Here is a 23,064-nt window from a genome sequence, read left to right as displayed (position 1 = left end):
AGCGGAATGCAATGGGATGATACAGAGCATTCTGTGATGCAATCATGTCTATAGGCACTTCCATTACAATGATCTATCCTGCTTCATGTCATCAGAACAGACCGGAAGCCCCCATAGACGTGAATGCTCAGCGTGCAGCAAACTCGACCACACATAGGATATACACTCAGTTGTGTGCATGGGGTCTAATTCACAAAACCAATCCCTAAACTATCCATCTGCCTTTCCGATTTTGATCTATATTCACCACTTAGCCTGGCATGTATAAATGTGCCGGCCTTCCTCACTCTGTAGACAGCTTATACAAACACAGAAATCTATTTGATTGCTTTGCACAGCATAATGAAGTCCTTTAAAACACAGCGCGCGCTTAGAATAGTTTACCTCATATTTGACTTTTTCACCGCATTTTGCTTTCCTCAGCTTCTCTAAGGCTTCTTTACGTCCTTTTTTCTCAGTTTTCTCTCGACGAGAACGAGATGCAGCAAAACTCCCAGAGTCTGCCATATCTGATAAAAAAAAATAGAAAGTTAAGCAATTTAGTAATATGCAACACGATTGGACAAGCCTTAAACAAGTAATCTTGTACACGATATTAGTGATAGAGATGAGCGAACACTATTCGAAACGGGAGTTTCTAATAGCACACACCCATAGGAATGAATGGACGCAGTCGGCATGCAGGGGATTAAGTGGCCGGCCGCCAGCAAAGTCTGCGTGCCGGCCGCTTCCATTCATTCCTATGGGTGTGTGCTATTCGAAACGGCCATTTCGAATAGTGTTCGCTCATCTCTAATTAGTGGTTAATATATAAGACAATCATACTACCAATCATAATTACAGGGTTGTAATGGTCTCTGTACCAAATGGTACTAGTGGTTGGACAAGTGTGCCCCCAACCCATTCATTCTAACAGAGCAGCTACTGTATGTACAGAGCTCAACTATCTTCTGTATCTGGAAATGAATGGAGAGCGATATGCTTATTCAACCTCCACTCAATTCAGAACAGAAAGGAAAACCCCACTGTTGGATTACAGGTGGTGGCCTCAGAATTTGGACCCCAAGAATCTGCAACTTATCTCCTCTCCAGATATTGATGAAAATGAAAAAAATGCATTAAGTGTATGCCCACACAGGACATATATACTGCACATTTTCCACTAAGGAAATGTGCGTGAAAAGTCCACAGTGTTCCACAGCAATAAAGTAGATAAGATTTTACCAAATTACATCCTTGAGCTGTGCCATGAAAAATATTTTTACTCCTCAAAAAGTCAATTTATGTTACGTACTTTCACTGCTAATTTCATCCTTTGCATTGTAAGGGACGAAATCAACAGCAAAATATACAACAATAAAGAACATCGGCTCTGAGGGTCTCCATGCCAGTGCTGGCTGAACAGATATCAGACAGATGTTGACAGCACGATTTCTCTCAAGTTCAGTCCCAGGCAATTGGGGCTGTGGAGTTGGGTTGGTAGACCAAACCACCAGCTCAGACTCCTTCATAAATGGCTGAGTACCACCATGGTTGGACAGGAGCAGAGAAGCTCTTCTATTTCACGTAAAATGTCTGAATTAATCCTATAAAAGTAAACACATAACATACTATGCATCTAATTAATTCTGATATATTGATAATTGTATACTATAAATTGAAATAATTGATCATTTTACTTGGAAGTCAAAGTCCGTAACTTTTCCAACTCCAGAGCCCTGCAAACAATGATACAATGAGTGTAGGAGGAGTCATGTAGTATGGCGCAGACAGGATTGTTCCCCATATTGCACCATATTCCGCACTACAAGCATGAGATACTAAGGCCCCATTCACACGGGGCAAGAGGGGTTGGATTATGGCGACGAATCCACGTCATAATACGCCCCCTCACAATGGAGGTCTATGTAGACCACTAGCTTACTTTTTTCCGTGAGCGGTATTTTGTCGCTCATGGATAAAGAAAGTGAGCTGCCCTTTCTTCAGGCGGACTCCGCAGTGATTCAGCCCTGGCATCCACCTCGCGGCAGCACCCTCAGGGCTAGGCGACTCAGGTGACCACCGCAGCCAATCACTGCCCTCCATACTCACATTGGGTACCAGTGACATCAGTGATTGGCCGCAGCATTTACCTGAGCCGCTTAGGACAGAGGAACATGTTGGGCGAAGGTATCCTCAATCCTGACCCAGCTCATTATTGTGTCACACCTTTAGCACATAAAATGACTTGTGCGCTGAAGATGCGGCGCAATTATTCCGGTCTATGACAGTTTTATGGTGTAGAGAATACGATAGATTTCCGCACTCACTTTGCTGTTAGTGTAGTTTGCTGTATATGTTGTGCACGCAATTCTGGGAAGGAATATAAATGGCGTATACATCCCGTGTGTACATAGCCTCATATTTGTATGGGGCGAATCACTGGCAGTCCAGACTATTCTAGGAAACAGAAGCGCTGATGTGTTTGACAACATTAGACATTAGCTGTCAGGCTGCGGCGACCACACAGACATACACGTATTCACATACATGATCACCGGCGGCCATGTGCCACACAAGTTGTATCCACATGCAGCTGCTGGAGCGTGTGAACAAGGCACAAAGCCAATGGTGACACCAGAGATAATGGAACTCCAAAGAGTCAATTGGAGGAGATTTATGACATCTTGTAAGATACAACAGCTCCTTGAGAATAATCCACCAGCCAAGACATGCTGGGACTGCTAGTGCTACAGGTGATACAGAATACAGAGGGCTGACAAGCCTATAAGGTAATACTGCACACAGGAATGGCCGCCACTGCCTGAGGCTACACCGGGCAGCGGGACCGGCTTATTCCCGCACTATATAGTCACACGTGTCCCCGCCTCCTCCCCGTTACCGTGCTGCTGACTGTCTCCTCTGGACACAGGGGCCATGCTTGCGGTACTGCGCTAGTGACACAATCCTGGCGCCAAAACACCCAGGACCCGGACAAACAGAACTCTGCAATCGAACTGGCGCGACTTGACCAACCAATCGGGAGAAAGCAGGAAAACGTGCGAGCCAATCAGAGCACACCTCTGTTCGCCCCTGTGAATTCTGCCATCATGTGCGCGCGCGCACCCTCCGCTGAGCAGCGCGTGCTCGCTGAGCTGTCTCCTGTGTCACGCATGCGCGAGTCGTAGAATTTTCCGAGGTGCTTGATGGAAGGGAATAGAATACGAGTGTGCTGGTGAAATGTGTCACGATCAGCATCTTATATTATCTTATAGTGGGTTATGTGGGAAGAGAATCTGTCATCAGTTTCTGGGCAACCAAACAGTGGGCATATTGCTGCAGGGCTGATACACTGGTATAGCCAATCCCTTGTGTCAAAATTGAGGTGCCCTGTCTTATAGGAAATAAGTTTAAAGGGGTTGTCCAGACCAGGATAAACTAAGAATTAACACTTGCAACCTTTTTCGTCCAGAAATCCGGTGGATCCCATTTAAGTCTATGGGGTATACGGATTAGGGTTCCATTTGTGGGTTCCCGAGCATATCCCATGAATGGAAACCCAAACGCAGATGTGAACCTAGCATAAGGAAGGAAAAATGGTAACCTCCATGTAACCCATGTTACTGAATAACTTAGTGGTAGATTTATGCTAGCTATATGCTCCCCTCAGAACGAAATCTATGCCGAGTGACATTTGCGTTGAAGTATCTGTCAAAGTATCCACATGAAGTTGGCGCGCGAAAAAGTTCTGTGTGGACGACTGTTTCATCCACCACTTTCAATTTTAAAACAACAAACACCCAACAAACCGTCAGACGGATCAGAACATTGGACAGGCGATGCTAGTGGGAACCTAGCATTAGCTGCCATAGTTTTGAGTCCTCATTAAACAGGATGTAAATGATGGTAAATCTGCTGGAACTGATGGCCATGGCCCCTTTTTGGGAACTGGTGAGGGCGGCGTTTAAAGGGAGTCTGTCAGCAGTAAAATCGTTATCAAGCTAATCACAGTACCTTGTAGGGCAGCTTCTGTAATTTCCAAAGTTGCCTTTCTTATTCTGCATTGCAGCGCCATTTTAATGAAAAATTATGTTATATTTTTATGCAAATTAGCAAGGGCTTCACTTTTTTCTCCAGATAACCACCCCTAAGTGCAGACAACGTGGAAGATGCCACCCAAGAAATAGAGGTTAGAGCTGGACAGATGTTTGGTGGTCCAGCCAAGCATTGTTGGTCCTTAGGGGGTGTTAAAATTAGGTAAATATAACCATAGATGACCAACAATACAGAACAAATTCCACGCTTTTTTTTTTTTTGTAAACTGTGATTTTTAATGAAAAGTTTTATAATAAACATGAAGAGAAATATGTCATATTAGGTAACAAAACAGTGCTATTGTGCTGAATGATTCCACCCTTTTAATTAAAGAAAATGTTTGTTCTCGTACTGTGTTAGCCAGTGGGTAGGAAATATAAAAAAAAACTTGATAGTCTTCAGTAGTTGATACCTTTTTAATGGCTAACTAATAATGATGACAGATTACAACGTTTCTGAACTCTCGGCTCCTTTCTCAAGTAAATTTAAAAACCATTTCTGAAGGATGCATATTTATGTACAAAAGGACACATAGGGATAGAATTCTAGGAGGAAGGGGGATAGAGGGTTATTAGTCATTGGTAGAAACAATGCAAACAATTCCAGGTCCTTATCAGTTCTCAGGGTCTCAGGTCAGTGATTTCTGTAAGATGCCATAAACCCATGTGACAGATTTAATCCCTTCTCCAGTGTCATAAGTTTATACTCATAAATCCCACAGTGGAATACTCCAAAAAAACTGAAAAAGGTTGTCTCTGGCCTATCTGATGGAGCCAAAGGCCTAAGCGGCCTCATACCAGCAAGTCCAAGAACGGGGTCCTTTGATATGCTTCCAAAACTGCACAAATCTGGTAACCCAGGGAGACCGATCATTTGATGTGTTGGGACTCTCACTGAACAGATCTCTGGATGGGTGGAGGGCATCCTCAAACCTTTAGTGAAAAATACAGCCAGCTACCTTCAAGACACAACAGACCTATTAAATAAACTATCTACTATAGGTCCCCTTCCAGATGGAACCATCCTGGCCACCATGGATGTAGAATCCCTGTACTCCAACATCCCAAACCAGAACGGTGTAAACGCCTGCCAGTTTTTCATGGAAAAGCGAGGTATGAACGCTGAATCGGTGGTGAAACTCACAAAATTCATCCTCACCCACAATTGCTTTTCTTTTGGTGACTGCATCTATTTACAGCACACTGGCACCGCAATGGGGAGTAAAATTTTTCCAATAAAAGTCAAGTTTTACTATAGACCTCTTGTGCTGAAGGAATATTTTTCTACTGGGTTCTTAAAATGGCGCCACAGTACGCTAATCTCTTCATGGCCAAGCTTGAGAGTGACTTCCTATCCACCTGCACCACCAGGCCTCTGGCCTACTATCATTTCTTTGACGATATCCTAATCATTTGGACTGGGTCTGAGGAACAGCTGAAAACCTTCCATGAACAATTCAACCAGTTCCATCCCACCATCAACCTGACGCTCAATCACTCCTTCTCCGAAATAAACTTCCTGGACGCAGTCATCAAGATACAGGACAACAAAATTGAGACATCGCGATGTATTGGAATCTGATTTACTGACCAACCTACCTAAGATGGGATAGCTTTCATCCTAAACACATAAAGAACTCCATTGTCTACAGCCAGGCTATCAGATACCATTGCATATGTTCAAACCCTGCAGATAGAGACGAACACCTTTGAGGCCTCAAAAACACATTCTTGAGGCAGGGTTACCATCCAAGAACAATTGATAACCAAATCACCAGGGCCACCAGAATACCAAGATCGGATTTATTAACATACAATACCAAATAGGAAAACAATCGGGTGCCCCTGGTCGTCACATATAACCCCCACCTGGAGACGCTGAGAGGAATCACATGCAAATTACATCCACTACTATAAAAAGGCCACTGTCTAAAATCCATATTTCCAACAGCCACCAAACCTCAGGAATATGGTTGTTAGCAGCTCACTGTCACCTCCAACTAACACAGGAACATTTCCATACAGACAGAAGAGATGCAAAATCTGCCCTCACATACTGGCCACTGACAGTATAGAGATACCAAACTCTAATAGGGAATATCAAATCCGAGGTACGTTCACCTGTAACACACCTAATGTAGTGCATTTAATAATGTGCACCAAATGTCCCACTGAAAATCTGTATGTTGGAGAGACCGGACAGCAGCTTAGAATGCGGATAAATTCACATCGCCATATAATTAGAGAATGAAGACTGGACCTTCCTGTGTCAAAACATTTCTGCAATGAGGATCATAATATCACCGATCACATGAAAATTTTGGTTTTAAAAGGGAATTTTAAATCAAGGAAAGAGCGACGGACTTATGACCCTGCTTCAAACACTGGAGAAGGGGTTAAATCTGTCACATGGGTTTATGGCATCTTACAGAAATCACTGACCTGAGACCCTGAGAACTGATAAGAACCTGGAATTGTTTACATTGTTTCTATCAAAATGACTAATAACCCTCTATATCCCTTTCCTCCTAGAATTCTATCCCTATGTGTCCTTTTGTACATAAATATGCATCCTTCAGAAATAGTTTTTAAATTTACTTGAGAAAGGAGCCGAGAGGTCCGAAACGTTGTAATCTGTCATCATTATTAGTTAGCCATTAAAAATTATTTATTTATTATTATTTATTTATATAGCACCATTAATTCCATGGTGCTTTTCATTTGGGGGTTACTTACAATACACAGAATATACAGGTAGATATAAAACTAACAGTGACCGACTGGCACAGTGGGGTAGAGGCCCTGTCTGCTTACAATCTATGAGGGAAGGGGGGTAGAGACAGAAGGAGAGGGGGAGACTGTACAGATGGCAGTGAGGTGATAGTGTTATTGGAGGTTGTAGACCTTCCTGAATAGGTGAGTCTTCAGGGCCTTCTTGAATCCTGTGATTGTGGGGGTCAGTCTTATGTTTCTTGGTAAGGAGTTCCAGAGTATGGGAGATGCACGGGAGAAATCTTGGAGATGGTTGTGTGAGGAGCGGATGAGAGCAGAGCGGAGTAAGAGGTCGTTGGAGGATCTGAGGTTATGTGTGGGCAGGTAGCGGGAGATTAGTTCAGAGATATATGGAGGGGACAGGTTGTGGATGGCTTTGTATGTTAGCGTTAGTAGCTTGAACTCAATTCGCTGGGCTATAGGTAGCCAGTGGAGGGACTGGCAGAGGGGAGCAGCCGATGAAGATCGGGGGGAGAAGTGGATTAAGCGAGCAGCGCAGTTTAAGGTGGACTGGCATCCCCAGTGCTGCAAGAAAACTGCCCAGTGCCACATTCTAATGATAGAATCCCTTTAACGTAATGTCAGTGATCAATCTTGGAAGAATTATAAGTGCACTAGCCTCTGCCTGCGACTTCGTCTGCGTGTTGTTGGAATCGATGATCTGCCTATATTCAGCAAATTGCTGTCATCGATGGTTTGCCTACTCCAGCATTTCAGCAGTTCTCAATTTGCCCTGCTGCAGAACGTCAAACTGGCCTGCCGCTGAACTCGTTCCTCGCGCTATGCCTGTGATTGTTCCGGCATCTCAACAGTTCGCTGGGAAGCCATGTAATGAGCCTTTTGTTGGTGTTGATGATTCACCTGCTCCGGCGTTTTGGCAGCTCTCTAGCTGGCGTAACACTGAACTTGTTCCTCACACCATGCCTGTGATTGTTCCGGCATCTCAGCAGCTCGCAGAGACGCCATATAATGAGTGTGTTGGCATTGATGTTCCCCCTCAGCTCCACTTGAGGAGAACTCTGTTGACTTCAGGCTACCTTCATAGCTCTTGTTGTTTTATAATTTTGCGACAAATTAGATTTTCTTTTTCCCAGCATGCTTAAAATTAGCAAACTTAGATTAAAGGTGTTTTCCCATCCAGTACGGCAGCACACTTCCTTGAACAGATCAGATAATATGCAAATGCATGTACAGAATGGACTGAGGGTTAGCTGAGTGTTTAAACAGAGAGATAACAGACCTGACTTTATCAGCCTACTGCCAAGAGCAGTTTAATATAGTATGTGAAAATAAATTCATAACAGTCATGAAGCCATGTCATTTACCAGGATAAAAAGTAGCCTGTGTGTTAAGCAAGGTTACAAACTACCTATGTGCCAAATTTCTTTCAAATCCATTCAGCCGTTTTTGCCTGATTGAGTAACAAACATCCAAACACACAAACTTTCACATTTATAATTTTAGTAGGATTATCAAAAATGTGAAGTCCATTATTCTATAGTGAGGAATATTGTTCTCAGAAGTTGACATCTCATCAAATTCACCCCAAGATCAGATTGTGCAATGCCCTGAAAATTCCAGAAAAAAACCCCAATGTCTACATATAAGACTCTATGGGCCTCATTTAGCATGTAACATTTTGAAGCTCATGTCAATATGCTTAGAAAAAGAAGTTTTGTAAGGCTGCAAGCAGAAAGCCTCTTCTTTCAAACAAGAAGATGGTTGGATGGCTTAAAGGGATTTTCCGAGTTAAAAGTATTAAAGACGTATCCTACAGATACAGATCAGCATCAGATGTGTGGGGATCTCACACCCAGCACACCAATGCATTAGCTCAGGGGTCTCAAACTCAACTCAGCATGTGGGCCACAGAGCAAGATCCCAGCCAGTCGGCGGGCCGCACCGTGGCAAATTTAGCTCCACCCACTTCTATGTTGACTCCGCCCATTCATTTTTCATGTACCCCCACACTGTATAATCCTCCTACAGTCAGCCGTAAACTATATGTCCCCCCTCCATCTTTCCCCCAGTTACATATACACCCTTCATCTGCCCCCAGATTCATGTCCCTCCATCTCTGCCCCCAGATTCATGTCCCTCCATCTCTGCCCCCAGATTCATGTCCCCCCATCTCTGTCCCAGATTCATGTCCCCCCATCTCTGCCCTCAGAATCATGTCCCCCATCTCTGCCCCCAGATTCCTGTCCTCTCCATCTCTGCCCCCAGATTCATGTCCTCTCCATCTCTGCCCGCAGATTCATGTCCCCCCCAACTCTGCCCTCAGATTCATGTCCCCCATCTCTGCCCCCAGATTCATGTCCCCACATCTCTGCCCCCAGATTCATGTCCCCCCATCTCTGCCCTCAGATTCATGTCCCCCATCTCTGCCCCAGATTCATGTCCCCTATCTCTGCCCCCAGATTTATGCCCCCATCTCTGCCCCCAGATTCATGTCCCCCCATCTCTGCCCCAGATTCATGTTCCCCATCTCTTCCCCCAGATTCATGTCCCCCCATCTCTGCCCCAGATTCATGTCCCCCCATCTCTTCCCCCAGATTCATGTCCCCCCATCTCTGCCCTCAGATTCATGTCCCCCCATCTCTGCCCCAGATTCATGTCCCCCCCATCTCTGCCCTCAGATTCATGTCCCCCCCATCTCTGCCCGCAGATTCATGTCCCCCATCTTGTTGACACACAGCCTGAACCTCCTATCATGCTCACACACAGCCTGCATCCCCTCCTATCATACTCACACACTGCTTGCATCCACGTCCCACCCCTTGCTTACACTTGCTGTCTCCTCCCTCCATCTTACCTTCCAGTCTCCACTCACTGCAGCCTTCCCTTCCTGTGTAACTCGGCACTGTACTGAATAGCTCCACCCACACCAGAGTCCGATCACATGGTCCCAACGTCATCACAGGTCCTTCACCCCACTAGGATCTTCCCTGCTGCAAAGGCAGTGCGGCTTCTCAGCGCCTAAAGCCATCGGAAATATGTATTTTCCGATGGCTTTAGGCGACCCCTGTGTTTTGGTCGTTCGACCCCCGCCGGGGTCACAACCCACAGGTTGAGAACCGCTGACGTAGGACCTAAACTGTATTATGCGTCGTAGGATGCTTCTGCGGGCCGCACAAAACTGTTTGCCGGGCCGCGAGTTTGAGACCCCTGCATTAGCTGTTCCCAGAATAGAATAGAGCAGGAAGTAGATAGCGCTGTTCTTCGTGTAGTGGCCAAATCAAAGATTAGCTCCCATTTCAATGGGATTTTATCTTGTGTCAGTTAGTGTCTGTTTGTGTCCATTTACACACAATCCATCAGGTCGGTTTTTTTCCAGCAGAAAAAAAATCCTACATGCAGGACTTTTGTGTCCATTTGGAAAAACGGATTTTTGATGGACGCCAAGTGTCCGATATTTTTTAACATTGAAGTCTATGGGCAACAGACTGATAATGGACAATAACTGATAGCCATCAGTTACTGTCCGTTGTATTCTGTGCATGCTCAGAAAGCAGAAACAAAAAAAATGGACAGTATAAAAAAACAGGACACTAACTGATGTTAAGGGCAGGTTCACACCTGCACCCGGTCTCCGCTTTGTGAATTTCCGTCTTCTGCCCGAGAAACTGGACAGGAGACAGAAACCAGCAGTCAGTGTCCGCCCGTGAGCATCTTCTGGTCTCCACGGCGAAACTATTTTTTTTTAACTAGACACAGAGCCCTGTATGTCCGACTTTGTGTCCAGTTAAAAAAAATGGTTTCACCGAGGAGACCAGAAGACGCTCATGGGTGGACACTGTGAATGGGTTTGAAAAAGTGACTGCTGGTTTCCATCTCCTGTTTCCAGTTTCTCGGGCAGAAGGAGGAAACCTGCAAAGCTGAGACCGGGCGCAGGTGTGAAACCGCCGTAACTGATGCTAGTGTGTCCGGTTTTTTAACTGATAAAAAAATGAACACATTAACATCAGTTAGTGTCCGTTATTGTCTGTTATGATAGGTGGGGGGGGGGGTTGTTTTTTAACGTACACCTTCATAACGGAATCCAATGGTAGTGTGAACTCTGCTTAAATGAAATTTTGGTTCACATTGTTCCCTATATTTCTTTCCCTACATACTGTAAGTTATGCAGTCACTTTGATATTTTCATTCTTGTTTGTCTGCTGTTTATACTCATCAAATAGGTCACGATATCCTTAGACTCACATATGACATAATGCCTGGGTTCATTTCGCCCTTTTTCTATTTTCCGAGCATAGTCATTATCTATCTCTTCACACAGACTTAGCCATGTGTGTATTTGCATTTAATTCTTTGTATTGCAATGTTTTATTGCCATTTATTCCATTTATTGTATGGTTTATTGCATAGTTCAGATAAGGTGTCCCCCAAACTTCTATACTCAGCAGTCATCCAGAACTAAGCCATTATGGGCCATAATCCATGCTGTGGTAAAGCAGGTTTTTATTTCTATTCCTTCAGCAAAACAATATTACATTGAAAAATACCATACCAAAGTTATTCTGGACTAAACACATTGACCTATTATAAAGGCAGGTTATCAGTATCCAATTGATGGGGGTTATTTAGTTGTTCTCAGCAGATGATATACAAAAATTGAGCAGGAAGCAGACAAGTCCATTCTCTGTGTAATAGCAGAACCTACAGATTAGTTCCCATACAGGTGAATAGGTGCCTATCTGCAGTACCCTTGCCTAACCACTGCACAGAGAATGGAGCTGTCTACTTCATGGTCCATTCTCTGTAAGAACAGCTGATCAGTGAGGTTGCCATGTGTTGAATACCCACTGATCAGATATTAGGACAGGCCATTAGTATTTTTAGCCTGAAAACCTTTTTAAGACTGAGGTCCCACGTTGCGGAAACCCAGCTTTTTTTGTTGCAGATTTTGTTGGCTTTTTTGAGTCAAAGTCAGAAGTGGGTTGAGCAGAAGGTAGCGGTATAACAACTTACCATTCCTTTTGTAGTCACTCCTAGGTCTGGCTAAAAAAAAAGCAGCAAAATCTGCAACAAAAGAAGCTGCGTTTCTGCAAAGTGTGGCCTTGGCCTTAAGAAGGCATATTCGCTACAATTGAGTCCCTTGCTGGTTGTTACTACTTCCTGGTGTCTCTAGAGTCTAGACACATTGGGAAAGCCTGAAGAAGCCCACTTAGTTAACCTTTGACCTGGAACATTGACCCACTTTAGCCAGTGATTGACTAAGTAGACCTTTCCTATGTGTGTCAAGACACCAGGAAGTAAAGACTAACAGAGACAGGGTCATTGTCAAAACCAACATGGTGGAAGAGATAGGTTTAGAGTTCCTTCTTTTATTTTGCCAGAGCTCCTGGGTAGCTTCTGTCATAAATTTGTTTGCTGGACAGCCCTTTTTCTCCATTATCTATGTAGCAAATCAAGCATAATTGGAATTGCAATTCTTAAAGGGGTTTTCTGGGCAAAAAAAAATCTTCAAAAAAAGGTCAGTTAGTGTTATTAATAGGTTAATAAGTGCAACCGAATACCTTTAGCAATTTTTTCAGTGATTTCTGGGCTGTGGCCTTCTGCAACATGGCAGATACAGCAAGTGGCGTTAATTCCAGCTCGTAGCTGATGAAGATTTGAGATTCCGGTGCATGAAAGGCAGGAAATGCAACTAATGTATTAAGAGCCCTGGGCCTCTTAATAAATTAGGCGCATCTTACTTCAGCAAATGGGAGATCAAGACTAGCATATGAAACAACAGGCTAGATAAAACTTCCTCTTTGTACTGTAAAATTACTTTAATAAATTTTATTTAAAAAGTGCTCACAGAACTCCAACAAATGACATTGGTTTCTGAATATGGTGACACAATCGAATTTAAGGCTAAGGCCCCACATTGCGGAAATGCAGCTTTTTTTGTTGCAGATTTTGCTGTGGTTTTTCTGAGCCAGAACCAAGAATGGCTACAAAAGGAATAGGAAATATATTGGAAGTTCTTATACTTCTGCTTAATCCACTCCTGGTTTTGGCTCAAAAAACCGCATTAAAATCTGCAACATAAAAAAGCTGGAATTCCCGCAATGTAATGGAAACTCAGCTTTTTTTGTTGCAGATTTTGTTGCAGTTTTTTGAGCCAAAGCCTAGAATGGCTTCAAAAGGAATGAGCAATATATAGGAAGCTCTTATACTTCTCCCTTCTACTCAATCCACTCCTGGTTTTGGCTAAAAAAAACGCAACAAAAAAAGCTGCATTTCCGCAATGTGGGGCCTTAGCCTAAAAGAAGATTTGTAAGTGTACACATAGCATCCCGCATCAATGCATCGTAGCAGCAACGTATCGCGGTGTTTCCCACAGCGCTTTTCATAGAAAGTCTGCAGAGGTTTTCTTGCTGCAGCTTCCAAAACCTCAACGTTTTTTTAAAAAATCGCAGCATTTCTGCCCCACATATGTTCTGCAATGTGGGGATGTGATTCACTAGAATCGCATCCACTTTGCAAGAACTGTAAAACACTGTGTTTGTTTCCACCGTGGGCAAACTGTGGCGTTTACGCCATGTGGGGCCCCAGAGTTAAAGTAATAAAATGCATTAAAAGCGGCATCATCACAATCATACAAACTCAGCATAAACCTGTTAAAGCAACAACAAAATAGCACCAAAGAACTATAGTGCACTTGCATTCTTTCTCTATAAATTGTATCTTAGGCTAAAACCTATCTTTTTTTTTCTGCAGCATTTTTCATTGTGATTTTGCAGCATTTTTTTCTGTGGATTTTCTGCCTTTATTATACCTATATGGAAAATGCCAGCATTTCCATAGGTATACTAGGCATGCTGTGATTTTAAAAAAATGCGGCCATTTTTGGAAAACGCACCATTCCTGCTGCAAATCTGTCGATGGGATTAGTCAGTATGTAAAATGTAGCGTTTTTTGCTGCAGCATTTCTGCCACGGCAAAAAAACCCACATTTTTGCAACGTGGTCCTTCAACATGAAAGTTTCCCACTACAGTGTATAGTACAGTAAATCGTGCCATTAAAAATAAACTCCTCCTGCAAAAAAAAAAAAACACCCTCATATGCTATGTTTGCAAAAATTTGCTCTAAGAAGGCAAGGTCAAAAAATGACAATGAAGAATAAAAAATAGTGGTTTCAGGAAAAACTTATATTACTTTGCATCTGCGACGATATTATACCTGTGTCTGAAATTCTGATCTCCCTCCTGTCACCTATACCCACTCCAAAATCTTATACCCGATATTATTTAGAAGGATTTGAAGCTATTTGTTCCTACTAGAAGCTCTTGCAGGATCTACTTTCTATACGGTTCCTATTTTTTCTTGGTAATTAATGATCAGGATTATTATTATTTTTTCTTCTTCTATTCACTTTCTACACATGGGGTCTTTTATGCAACATAAATATGACATGTTCAAATTGGTCATTGAGACTATAACAATCGGTACAATTAGAATCACAGAGCCACATGCTAGCACAGTATATATATTTTTTTGTTAAATTCACATTAAAATATTAAGAACAAGTTGAAAATAATGACCATTTTTAATGATGAATAAAACTGAAAGATTTATGAAATCGACTTGAAAAGCCTTTCTGTCAGGAACGGTCAAAGAACTATTTTCCTTCCACGGAATCTAATTAAAGAAACATAATAGCCGACTTGTGGTATTGAACATTTTACACATTGCCCTCAGTCAATCACTGCAGAAATCTAAGGTCAGTTATTAGGAACTATAAGAAAAGGGCTGGGGAAAATTAAAGCTTGCTAACAGATCATTTCTCTAAAGACCTATATAAATGTGTAAAATATATTGAACTAAATGATCTACGTCAGTAATGCACTTTATACTATAGAATTTATATATTTTTTATTTCGCTATTTTTTTTTTTTTTTTTCCGGTAAGAGCTATATAATTAGAATAAATGGCAGCTAGAGTATATTAAAAAGCTATACGGATTCACAAAGCCTAAAGTGTAAGTAAGATGTGTGATCTTGATAATATTCACGTGTACATTAAGGTGCTTCGTACTGTACATAAAAATAATAGCAGGCTCTATATTAGAAAGCACTCATAGTCATGGAGTCACTATGTGATTTGCGATGAATCTCAAGCCCTAAATATCTTCTCAGGTAGGAATAAAGTTAAACTAGTCAATATTCATTTTTTAAATTTTTTGTTTTAGATTTTTGTAGATTTAATATGAGTAAATTATTATTCTGCATAAAAACAGTTTACATAAGAATCCTCTCCACCTGAACATGCCATGACTATATTCCAAAAGTACGCGTGTAATATATATATATATATATATATTACTGTATATATATATATATATATATATATATATATATATATATATCAGATATTATTGATACATGAAGTCTGTAAAAAAACAAAAATGTTAAAAAGGTTTTCTGGGATATGAAAAATCTAAGCTAAAGAGAGCAAATGCCCAAAAATGAAGGGCAAAACTATTATTTACCTATTAAATCCCCTGCTGTTCTGATATTTTAAGACAGTCCTTATAAGTTATTATCTTGTCGGTGATGTCCTGTATACCCATGCAACCCTTGTAGCTAATCACTGACCTCAGCGGTGGTCCTAGTATGTATGGGTGCCAGTGCCTGGCGACAGTGGTTATGTGGATCTATAGTAGAATACCGCATAGATTGGCAACATGGGGCAACAACACTAGAACAGCAGTAATGGTTCACTTTTTAAAATTTTTTATTTTTTTATTTTTTTATGTAGATTGTGAGCCCCGTATAGGGATCACAATGCATTTTTTTTTTCTCCTATCAATATGTCTATGTAGAATGGGAGGAAATCCACACAAACATGGGGAGAACATACAAACTGCTTGCAGATATTGTTCCTGGTGAGATTCGAACCCAGGACTCCAGCGCTGCAAGGCTGCAGTGCTAACCACTGAGCCCCCGTGTTGCCCCACCTTTTTTTTATTTTATAGCATTTCCTCAAAGTTTTGTTTTTTCAAATCCTAAAAATCCAAACTCAGAATTTTTTTTTGCTGTTTCTTTATTGTTATTATTATTATTATTATTATTATTATTATTATATTTACAAATTATCTCTATGTATGTCACCAAAGAATATTTATAATGTTATTTCTGTATTCCCTGTTATTTATGCAGTGCCAACATATCGTATTGCACTGTGCAGAAAAAGCATTCACACATATCACTATTGGGTCTAACAATGTGAATTCAGTTTTGACAACCGAGGATAACAGAGTGACTTAAAATATAATTATTATTGCATTAAAATGCAATTTATATTAGAAAAGAATCAAGACATTCCTAATGGAACGCTTCAAACCACCACAGTATGAACCCAAGGGAAAGAGTTAAGGTCTCTATGTACAGTAGATGGTCTAGTAAAGGAAAAAAAGAAATATTTAGGGACTAAGGAATGAGAGAGCCGTTGGATGAAGAAGCAGCAACTTGGAAAGTATTGTAAATGGCAACAACTAGAAATATTTTGACTCATCCCCAATCCAACTATGTCTCCTTTATCTTTCTTTAGAATGCTTTTAACTAATAAGACGCTTACTCCTTTTGACCATACAAAGCTGTAGACTCCACATATTCAGGTCACACATAGAATGGTGCTGTATTCTTCCCCACACTCTAACATTAACAAAGGTTTTCTCAGTTGAAAGAGGTTCTGAATGATTTGAGCACAGTGGGAGATCACCATTAAGCGCTATTGGGAAGCAATTTGGAATCAGCAAATCAACTAAGTATTTTCAGCTCTATCTTCTATGCTTTTGAATGGCTTATTTACTTTCTAACTAGCCTGCGTGCAGTTTTCCTGATAACGGTACAGCATATCCAGGACGAGGTTACTGTAATGCGCCATTAGTTGCTGGTTTGAGTTCTTTTCAGTGGCAAGCCTTTGAGTTTTCTTTTTCTATACAGCTCTTATTCTGAAACCACAATTGTCCAAATTGTCTTCTAAAATGATGGGTTAACTGTCTGCATGGGCAACCGTATAAAAGAAACCCCTTAGAATTGAAATAAACAGTGATGGATTGGGTGTTAGCCACTCAGCCAATTACAGAAAGGTCAGCTCGCTTTGATCTCGAGTCTAATTTGCCCAGTAGCACCAATCGTGGCAATATGCGGATGTAAAATTGCATTGCAACAGCAAAGGGAAAGAAGAAAAGATGCTATAGAATATTGTATAGGATGCTCATTCATTGATTTACTAATAGGCTTACTGGTTCAAAACTGCGGCTCATTTATGAATAAGGTTGGGTCGCACAGCAAATATGTCATTATAATCACATTATTGGCTAAAGAGGGTTTCCAAAAATGTTCTTGAGTGGTAGAATTATAATCAGCAAATCTACAGCACCAATAAGAAAATTTCAGCAAGTGTTTCTTTGCTGATATGACATGGGTGGGTAATGTGGAGCACTAATGCATTCACCATAGGAAGCTGCCCAGTGTGAGACAATTCTTAAATTCCCCGTCCTTTACATCTATTAAATCATAGTTTGGTCAGGCCTGCCCGGAGCTGACATAATAGTCATTCTAATGCCATGTTTTGGAATATTATATTTCTATTAAATTTTTTTTCCCCTGGATGTTACTAAAATCGGACTAAAGGTTCTGACATCAAGTGAAACAAATTTCTTACTAAAGCAATTGCTTGTAATGTAAGTCGAGTCGAGCTCCACCTACATTTTATATTAGCGTCCTATTATCTTAGTGTGCCCTGTAACATAGAGCGCAGGTTTGTTCTTTATGATATTCGCAGTGATTGATTTTGCTGTAAGCGAGCCTCAGTATTACCATGTTTTCTCTAATTCACAACAGGAGCTTGCTTGCACCTCAAAGTGAAGCTTTAGCTTGAAACTACATTTCAGAATTAGGGGAATTATATAAATAGAATCTGACACCTTCTATACCTGGTAGTCTTAATAATAGGCTTGCGTTTTAACCCTATTTTAAAACAATATCTTCAACTGCATCGCCTGATAGCCCTTCTTTAGATAGGATCTCTAATATACTGTATATAGATATACAAATGAAAAGCACAATTTCATATAAATAATAACAATAAAATGATAAAACAAATATGATAAAATAATAACTCTCTCTCTCTCTCTCTCTCTCTCTCTCTCTATATATATATATATATATATATATATATATAGTATGGGTATAGTATATGTATATATCACTGCCTGCCATTGGGAGTTACTTTAATTTAAAAGTAATTCTAAAATGTATTCTCAGCTTCTTTTCCTATTAACAGACCACACCAGGCACACAGTTATAACGCCAAGACGATGGCATCATCAGTACACACTATTGATAGGTATATACTGGTGCAGATGGAGACCCGGACCTCTAAATCAGCGATTTCCTACAGAGAACAGTGGACCCCATTTTCTATACTTACTATAAATGGGTCCCCCAGGTTTACGTCATTTCAAAACTGAAAGTGGTGGAGAAAAAAGTTCTCCATGCAGGACTTTTTCTCCATTGTTTTTTTGCAGTTTCTGTTACACTAAGATGTAACACAATATGCTATATTACAATGAAACAAAGGGGTTATTCAGTTTCTTAAACCATTGGCTATCCTGTAAACATTAGATCTGTGGGGTACCCCTGCAGATCAGTTGTACCAGCATGGCTCCTGGTAATGTTTCGATTACAGCTGATCTTCTTGGTCTGGGTGTCAAACTCCTTAGATCTAACCTTCAATAGGCTATCAGTATTAGAAACTGAATAACCCCTATCAGGCCCGGTTCACATCTGCGCATTGGTTTTTGTTTGAGGAGTCCACTTGGGGACCCCTGAACGAGAACTTAATCCGCATAAAAAAAGTAGTTACCTTAGGAAACCTGTAGACCCTATAGACTATAATGGGGTCTGCGTGGTTTCCGCACAAAAAAGTTGGAGAGGGGAACAGAATGGCCTGAACGCAGATGTGAACCAGGCCTAAGCCTTGCCTCCTCTCCCTCTGCAATCTTCCTCCTGATCTGTTACAATTAGATTAAGTTAAAGGGATACTTGTTAAAAAAAAAATATACTGCAAGGCATTCACAGTTTTACTGCTCTGTCCCATATACTTAAAAAAGTAGAGCCCCTTGGCAGATCTTGCCAGAACTATACCAAAAAATGTTCATGAGTTTCTGGTCTCTTTGATGTTATGTGCCAGTTACGTATATTAAAGGTTTGGGTTTGCTGTGTGAAAGAAGCCATAAAAAGAGGAAAACAGGCAATGCTTCCATGAAATCCAATTTTTGATATACAGTTGATCTGTGGAAAGTACTTTACATGAGGCTACCAAGTACCGAGTCTATGTCATATGAAAGATGAGAATCTCCACTGTCATACAACACCAGAAGTATCTTTCTACATTTTATAATGCCCTAGACATAACTGTTAAAAATGCTTATTGTCCTTTCATTATACACAGGAGTCCGTACACCATACACAGTGAGAAGCACGGATAGTTTTCATTAGAGAACCAAGGAAAAGATTAAAGAAATACCGGATTTCACAGAAAGGAGCTAAAACTTGTTAACAAAGTATATTACAAAATGTATTAAAGGGGCTCTATCATTGGGAAAACTCATTTTTAACTAAACATGTACTTGCATAGTCTTTAGAAAGGATATTCCACATATAACTTTTGTGTATTAATCCCCTCAGTCGGTTGAATGAACCGGCTTTTATTCATATGCTAATTAGCCAGCAATGAGCACCAGAAGTCTCAGTGAGCACTGTCTGCTGTGCGTGTGAAAGCAGGTTAGGCTGATGAGTCATCAGCAGCAGCAGCCTCCCCCTGTTTACACACAGCAGAGGGCGCTCTCTGAGACTTCTGGGTGCACGCTGGAGGCTAATTAGCATATGAATAAAAACTGACTTATTCAAAAATAACTGAGGTGATTAACATGCATGGTATGTGTGTAATAGCCTTTCTAAAGGCTATGCAAGTATATGTTTAGTTAACAATGAGTTTTCCCAATGATAGAGCCCCTTTAATGACACAAAGTTTGTTTGAAGGTTTAACAACCTGAGCTATGGCAACACAGAATCATCATTTTTCATATTTGCCAATTCAATTAATAGCGAATGCAGCGGCTACGAACCTGCCAGCTGCGGTCGTCATACTACCGGTCTCCCGATAATTGAGGGTCTCAAAGGTGGGACCAAGTAAAGTCTTGTGGTCCCAGGTGCAAACTATGCCCCAACCCTACAGCATATACTTCATAGCTGCAGTTATGTGTGCAGCATTGGTGTCCCATAGACTTGAAAGGAATACAGATATAGTAACCCACAACTACTGTTAGCAAGAATACAATGAGTGAGTAACGGCATGCAAACAATGCTGGAAACTGCGTGCTCTGGGAAACAGCTGACCTGCAAGAATCCAAACAGTCGTACCTCTGATCATCTAAAATTGATGATTGGACATCAATTTTTAAAAGCTGGATAACCCCTCTAAAGGATTACTGCAGATTCTTGGTATTAATGACCTATACTCAGGATAGGTCATCAATAAAATATCAACACCTGGGGCCCCTTCTAACCAACAATTTGAAGGGCCCACAGCACTTGTGCAATCACCGTGACCCCTTCACTATTTACATCACACATTGTTTTTGGTGACTTTGCAATATAGTTATGCCCCTAGACCCACATTTATTAAATAATAACAGAAAAAATTGGCGAATAAATGAATAATGGAACTCCATATAATTGACACGCATGCCAAAAAGGCAAATTCTACAACAATGATTTTAATAAAATTAATATTTTATTAAAGGATTATCTATATAAAATGTACACATGTACCCAAATGGATGGACAAAATATATCCACAATAGTCATATGTTGCATATGTAAGGGAAATAGCTGAGATAATACAATGCATAACACGAATAGGATAACATGTATAAATTTAAACAACCCAATATTATATGGACATTGCACCAAATAGTACATAACACCAAACCATAAAAGGTCTTCTCAAGAGGTATAACAGATGTAAGGTGCAATGTAAGGATACAGAAATCTATTAAGTATTAAGAGCCACGTTAGACCAAAACAGTGAAATGTATTAAAGTATCATAATAACACCTTACCACAAGCAAACACACCCCAACACACTTTTCACCACAAATGATTTCGTCTGACGAAGGCTCTTAGGCTTGTCATCAGTACATTAGGCAGCCTGTAATAGAAGGAAAGGCATTTTTGCATTGCAGTCTAAAAATCAAAGTAAAAATTATATACAATATACTGTATATGTGTGTGTGTGTGTATGTGTATATGTACTGTCATGTGTTTGCTGCCATTAGGGGTATAGTTCATTATAAATTGGCAGAATTTTTGGTATTTTAACACTCATCTCTACCAGCTCTATATACCCTCACTAAGATCCACAAGAACCTCAATAAACCCATCAGGCCGGATTGTATTGGGAATGGGTTAATTTTTTGCAAAATTGCCATTTTCCTGGACAGGGTCTTGAGATGATTGCAAATTCCTGCAAAATCTTACTGTATGTGATGGATACTAGTGATTTTTTTTTTAAATTAAAATATCAATGATACAGATGACAAGTGACTAGTGTCTTTTAATGTAATCTTGTACACGTCTATAGAACATGATGTGGGCTTGGAGGTGGTATCCTTAGCCTTGGCCAGCAGCGACTGTGTTCCTATGATGGCAAATTTCATCCTCACCCTTCTGGATATGGTCCTAAGGAATAATTATTTTCTTTTTGGGGACAGTTTTTATCTCCAGAACAGAGGGACCGCCATGGGGTTAAATGTGGCCCCAATTTAGGCTAACATCTTTATAACATCTAATCATTGGGACCGTGTTGGGTGCTGGCTAAGATATATAGAGAATATTTTTTTGATTTGGGTAGGAACATATTTTCCATGATGAACTAAATATAGCTGTATCAAGTATTGTTTACTCTTCAGCAGCACAGTAGCTCAGCCTTGCAGTGCTGGAGTCCTGGGTTCGAATCCAACCAAGGACAACATCTGCAAGGAGTTTGTATGTTCTCCCCGTGTTAGTGTGGGTTTCCTCCCACACTCCAAAGACATACTGATAGAGGGGGAAAAAAAAGTATGGTTTACTCTAGGCAGGGAATACAATTTTTGGACACTTTGGTATAAATTGAGGAGGGATGTTTAAAATCTGATATTTTTGTTAAATAGGCAGATCGATATAATCTCTTGTTGTTCCAAAGTAACCATCTCAAAAAAATTATTAAATCCTTATCTAATAGTCAACTATTAAGAATCAGCTGGATTGTGAGCGATGATTCCAGGGTAAATAATTGAGGAGATATGTACCAAGTTTCATGAACGTGGGTACCCTAAACATATTTTGGATAAACATAAGAGACGAATACAAGAAGTAGACTGAAAAATAAAGGTATTCGGATTCCGTTTGTCTCTACATAAACACAACTAAACGGTACCATCAGGGAAATGCTCTTTAAATATAGGATTGTGCTACAACAAGGTTGCGTAAATATTTTGGAATTTACAAATCCCCATTAATGTCTTATAGGAGGGATCTCCTCTCTGAATGCATCCTGCTTTATGGCCTGGAAGATGGCATTGTGATTTAAACATGTTGCCACATAGATTCCATGTATTTATTCTATTGATTAAATATAGGAGTAGTCTTTGATGGGGTTGATTTTATTAATCATATAATTATAGCGGTGAAAGCTGTCCTGGTGGAAACAATATGTACCATTTATATTACATGAGGGGGGTGGGGGGGTTGGCGCTTCAGTGATCCGATCTGAATTTCCCATTTTTTAAGAGGATGTCTAATATATTTTATTTGATCTTTTATTGGGGTTCCCCATTAAGACAATTGTGGGCTTATTTCAACTCTATATAGTTTTTTTTGTCATTATTTGACTTTTTGGATATGGTCTCTTTAAAATATGACACCAAAGGCATCGATGCCTATGCATTATGTTTATTACTCCTGAATGTTTTGAATATGGTGATTGGCAGAATGTGTTTATTATATCTATTATATGAACCATCAGCCAACAGAAGCCATGAGTTTGTGTGTATGCGCCACCATTAGTAGTCTCCACTGGGTCTGCATAGTATCATGGAGGTCTATAGGCATGCACATTTGTAGTAACTTTCAGTGGATGCTGGATGTCAGATGGGATATAGTGCACCTATATGTC

At 40.6% G+C, this 23,064-nt stretch overlaps 1 protein-coding gene across 1 annotated transcript in view; it reads right to left on the bottom strand.

Moving 5' to 3' along the window:
* Positions 1-2,997, bottom strand: part of POLA1 (DNA polymerase alpha 1, catalytic subunit) — a 198,263-nt gene extending 195,266 nt beyond the window's left edge. The window contains exons 1-2 of the mRNA XM_075263727.1: positions 2,882-2,997; positions 385-509 (exon numbers count right to left, since the gene is read on the bottom strand). Coding sequence (XP_075119828.1) covers positions 385-509; positions 2,882-2,918 — 162 coding nt within the window. The 5' untranslated portion in view covers positions 2,919-2,997. The remainder of the gene's footprint in view (positions 1-384; positions 510-2,881) is intronic.
* Positions 2,998-23,064: the final 20,067 nt, after the last annotated feature.

The sequence above is a fragment of the Leptodactylus fuscus genome, chromosome 2, assembly GCF_031893055.1.
Source record: "Leptodactylus fuscus isolate aLepFus1 chromosome 2, aLepFus1.hap2, whole genome shotgun sequence".
NCBI lineage: Eukaryota > Metazoa > Chordata > Amphibia > Anura > Leptodactylidae > Leptodactylus > Leptodactylus fuscus.
This window is presented reverse-complemented; position numbering and strand designations above follow the sequence as displayed.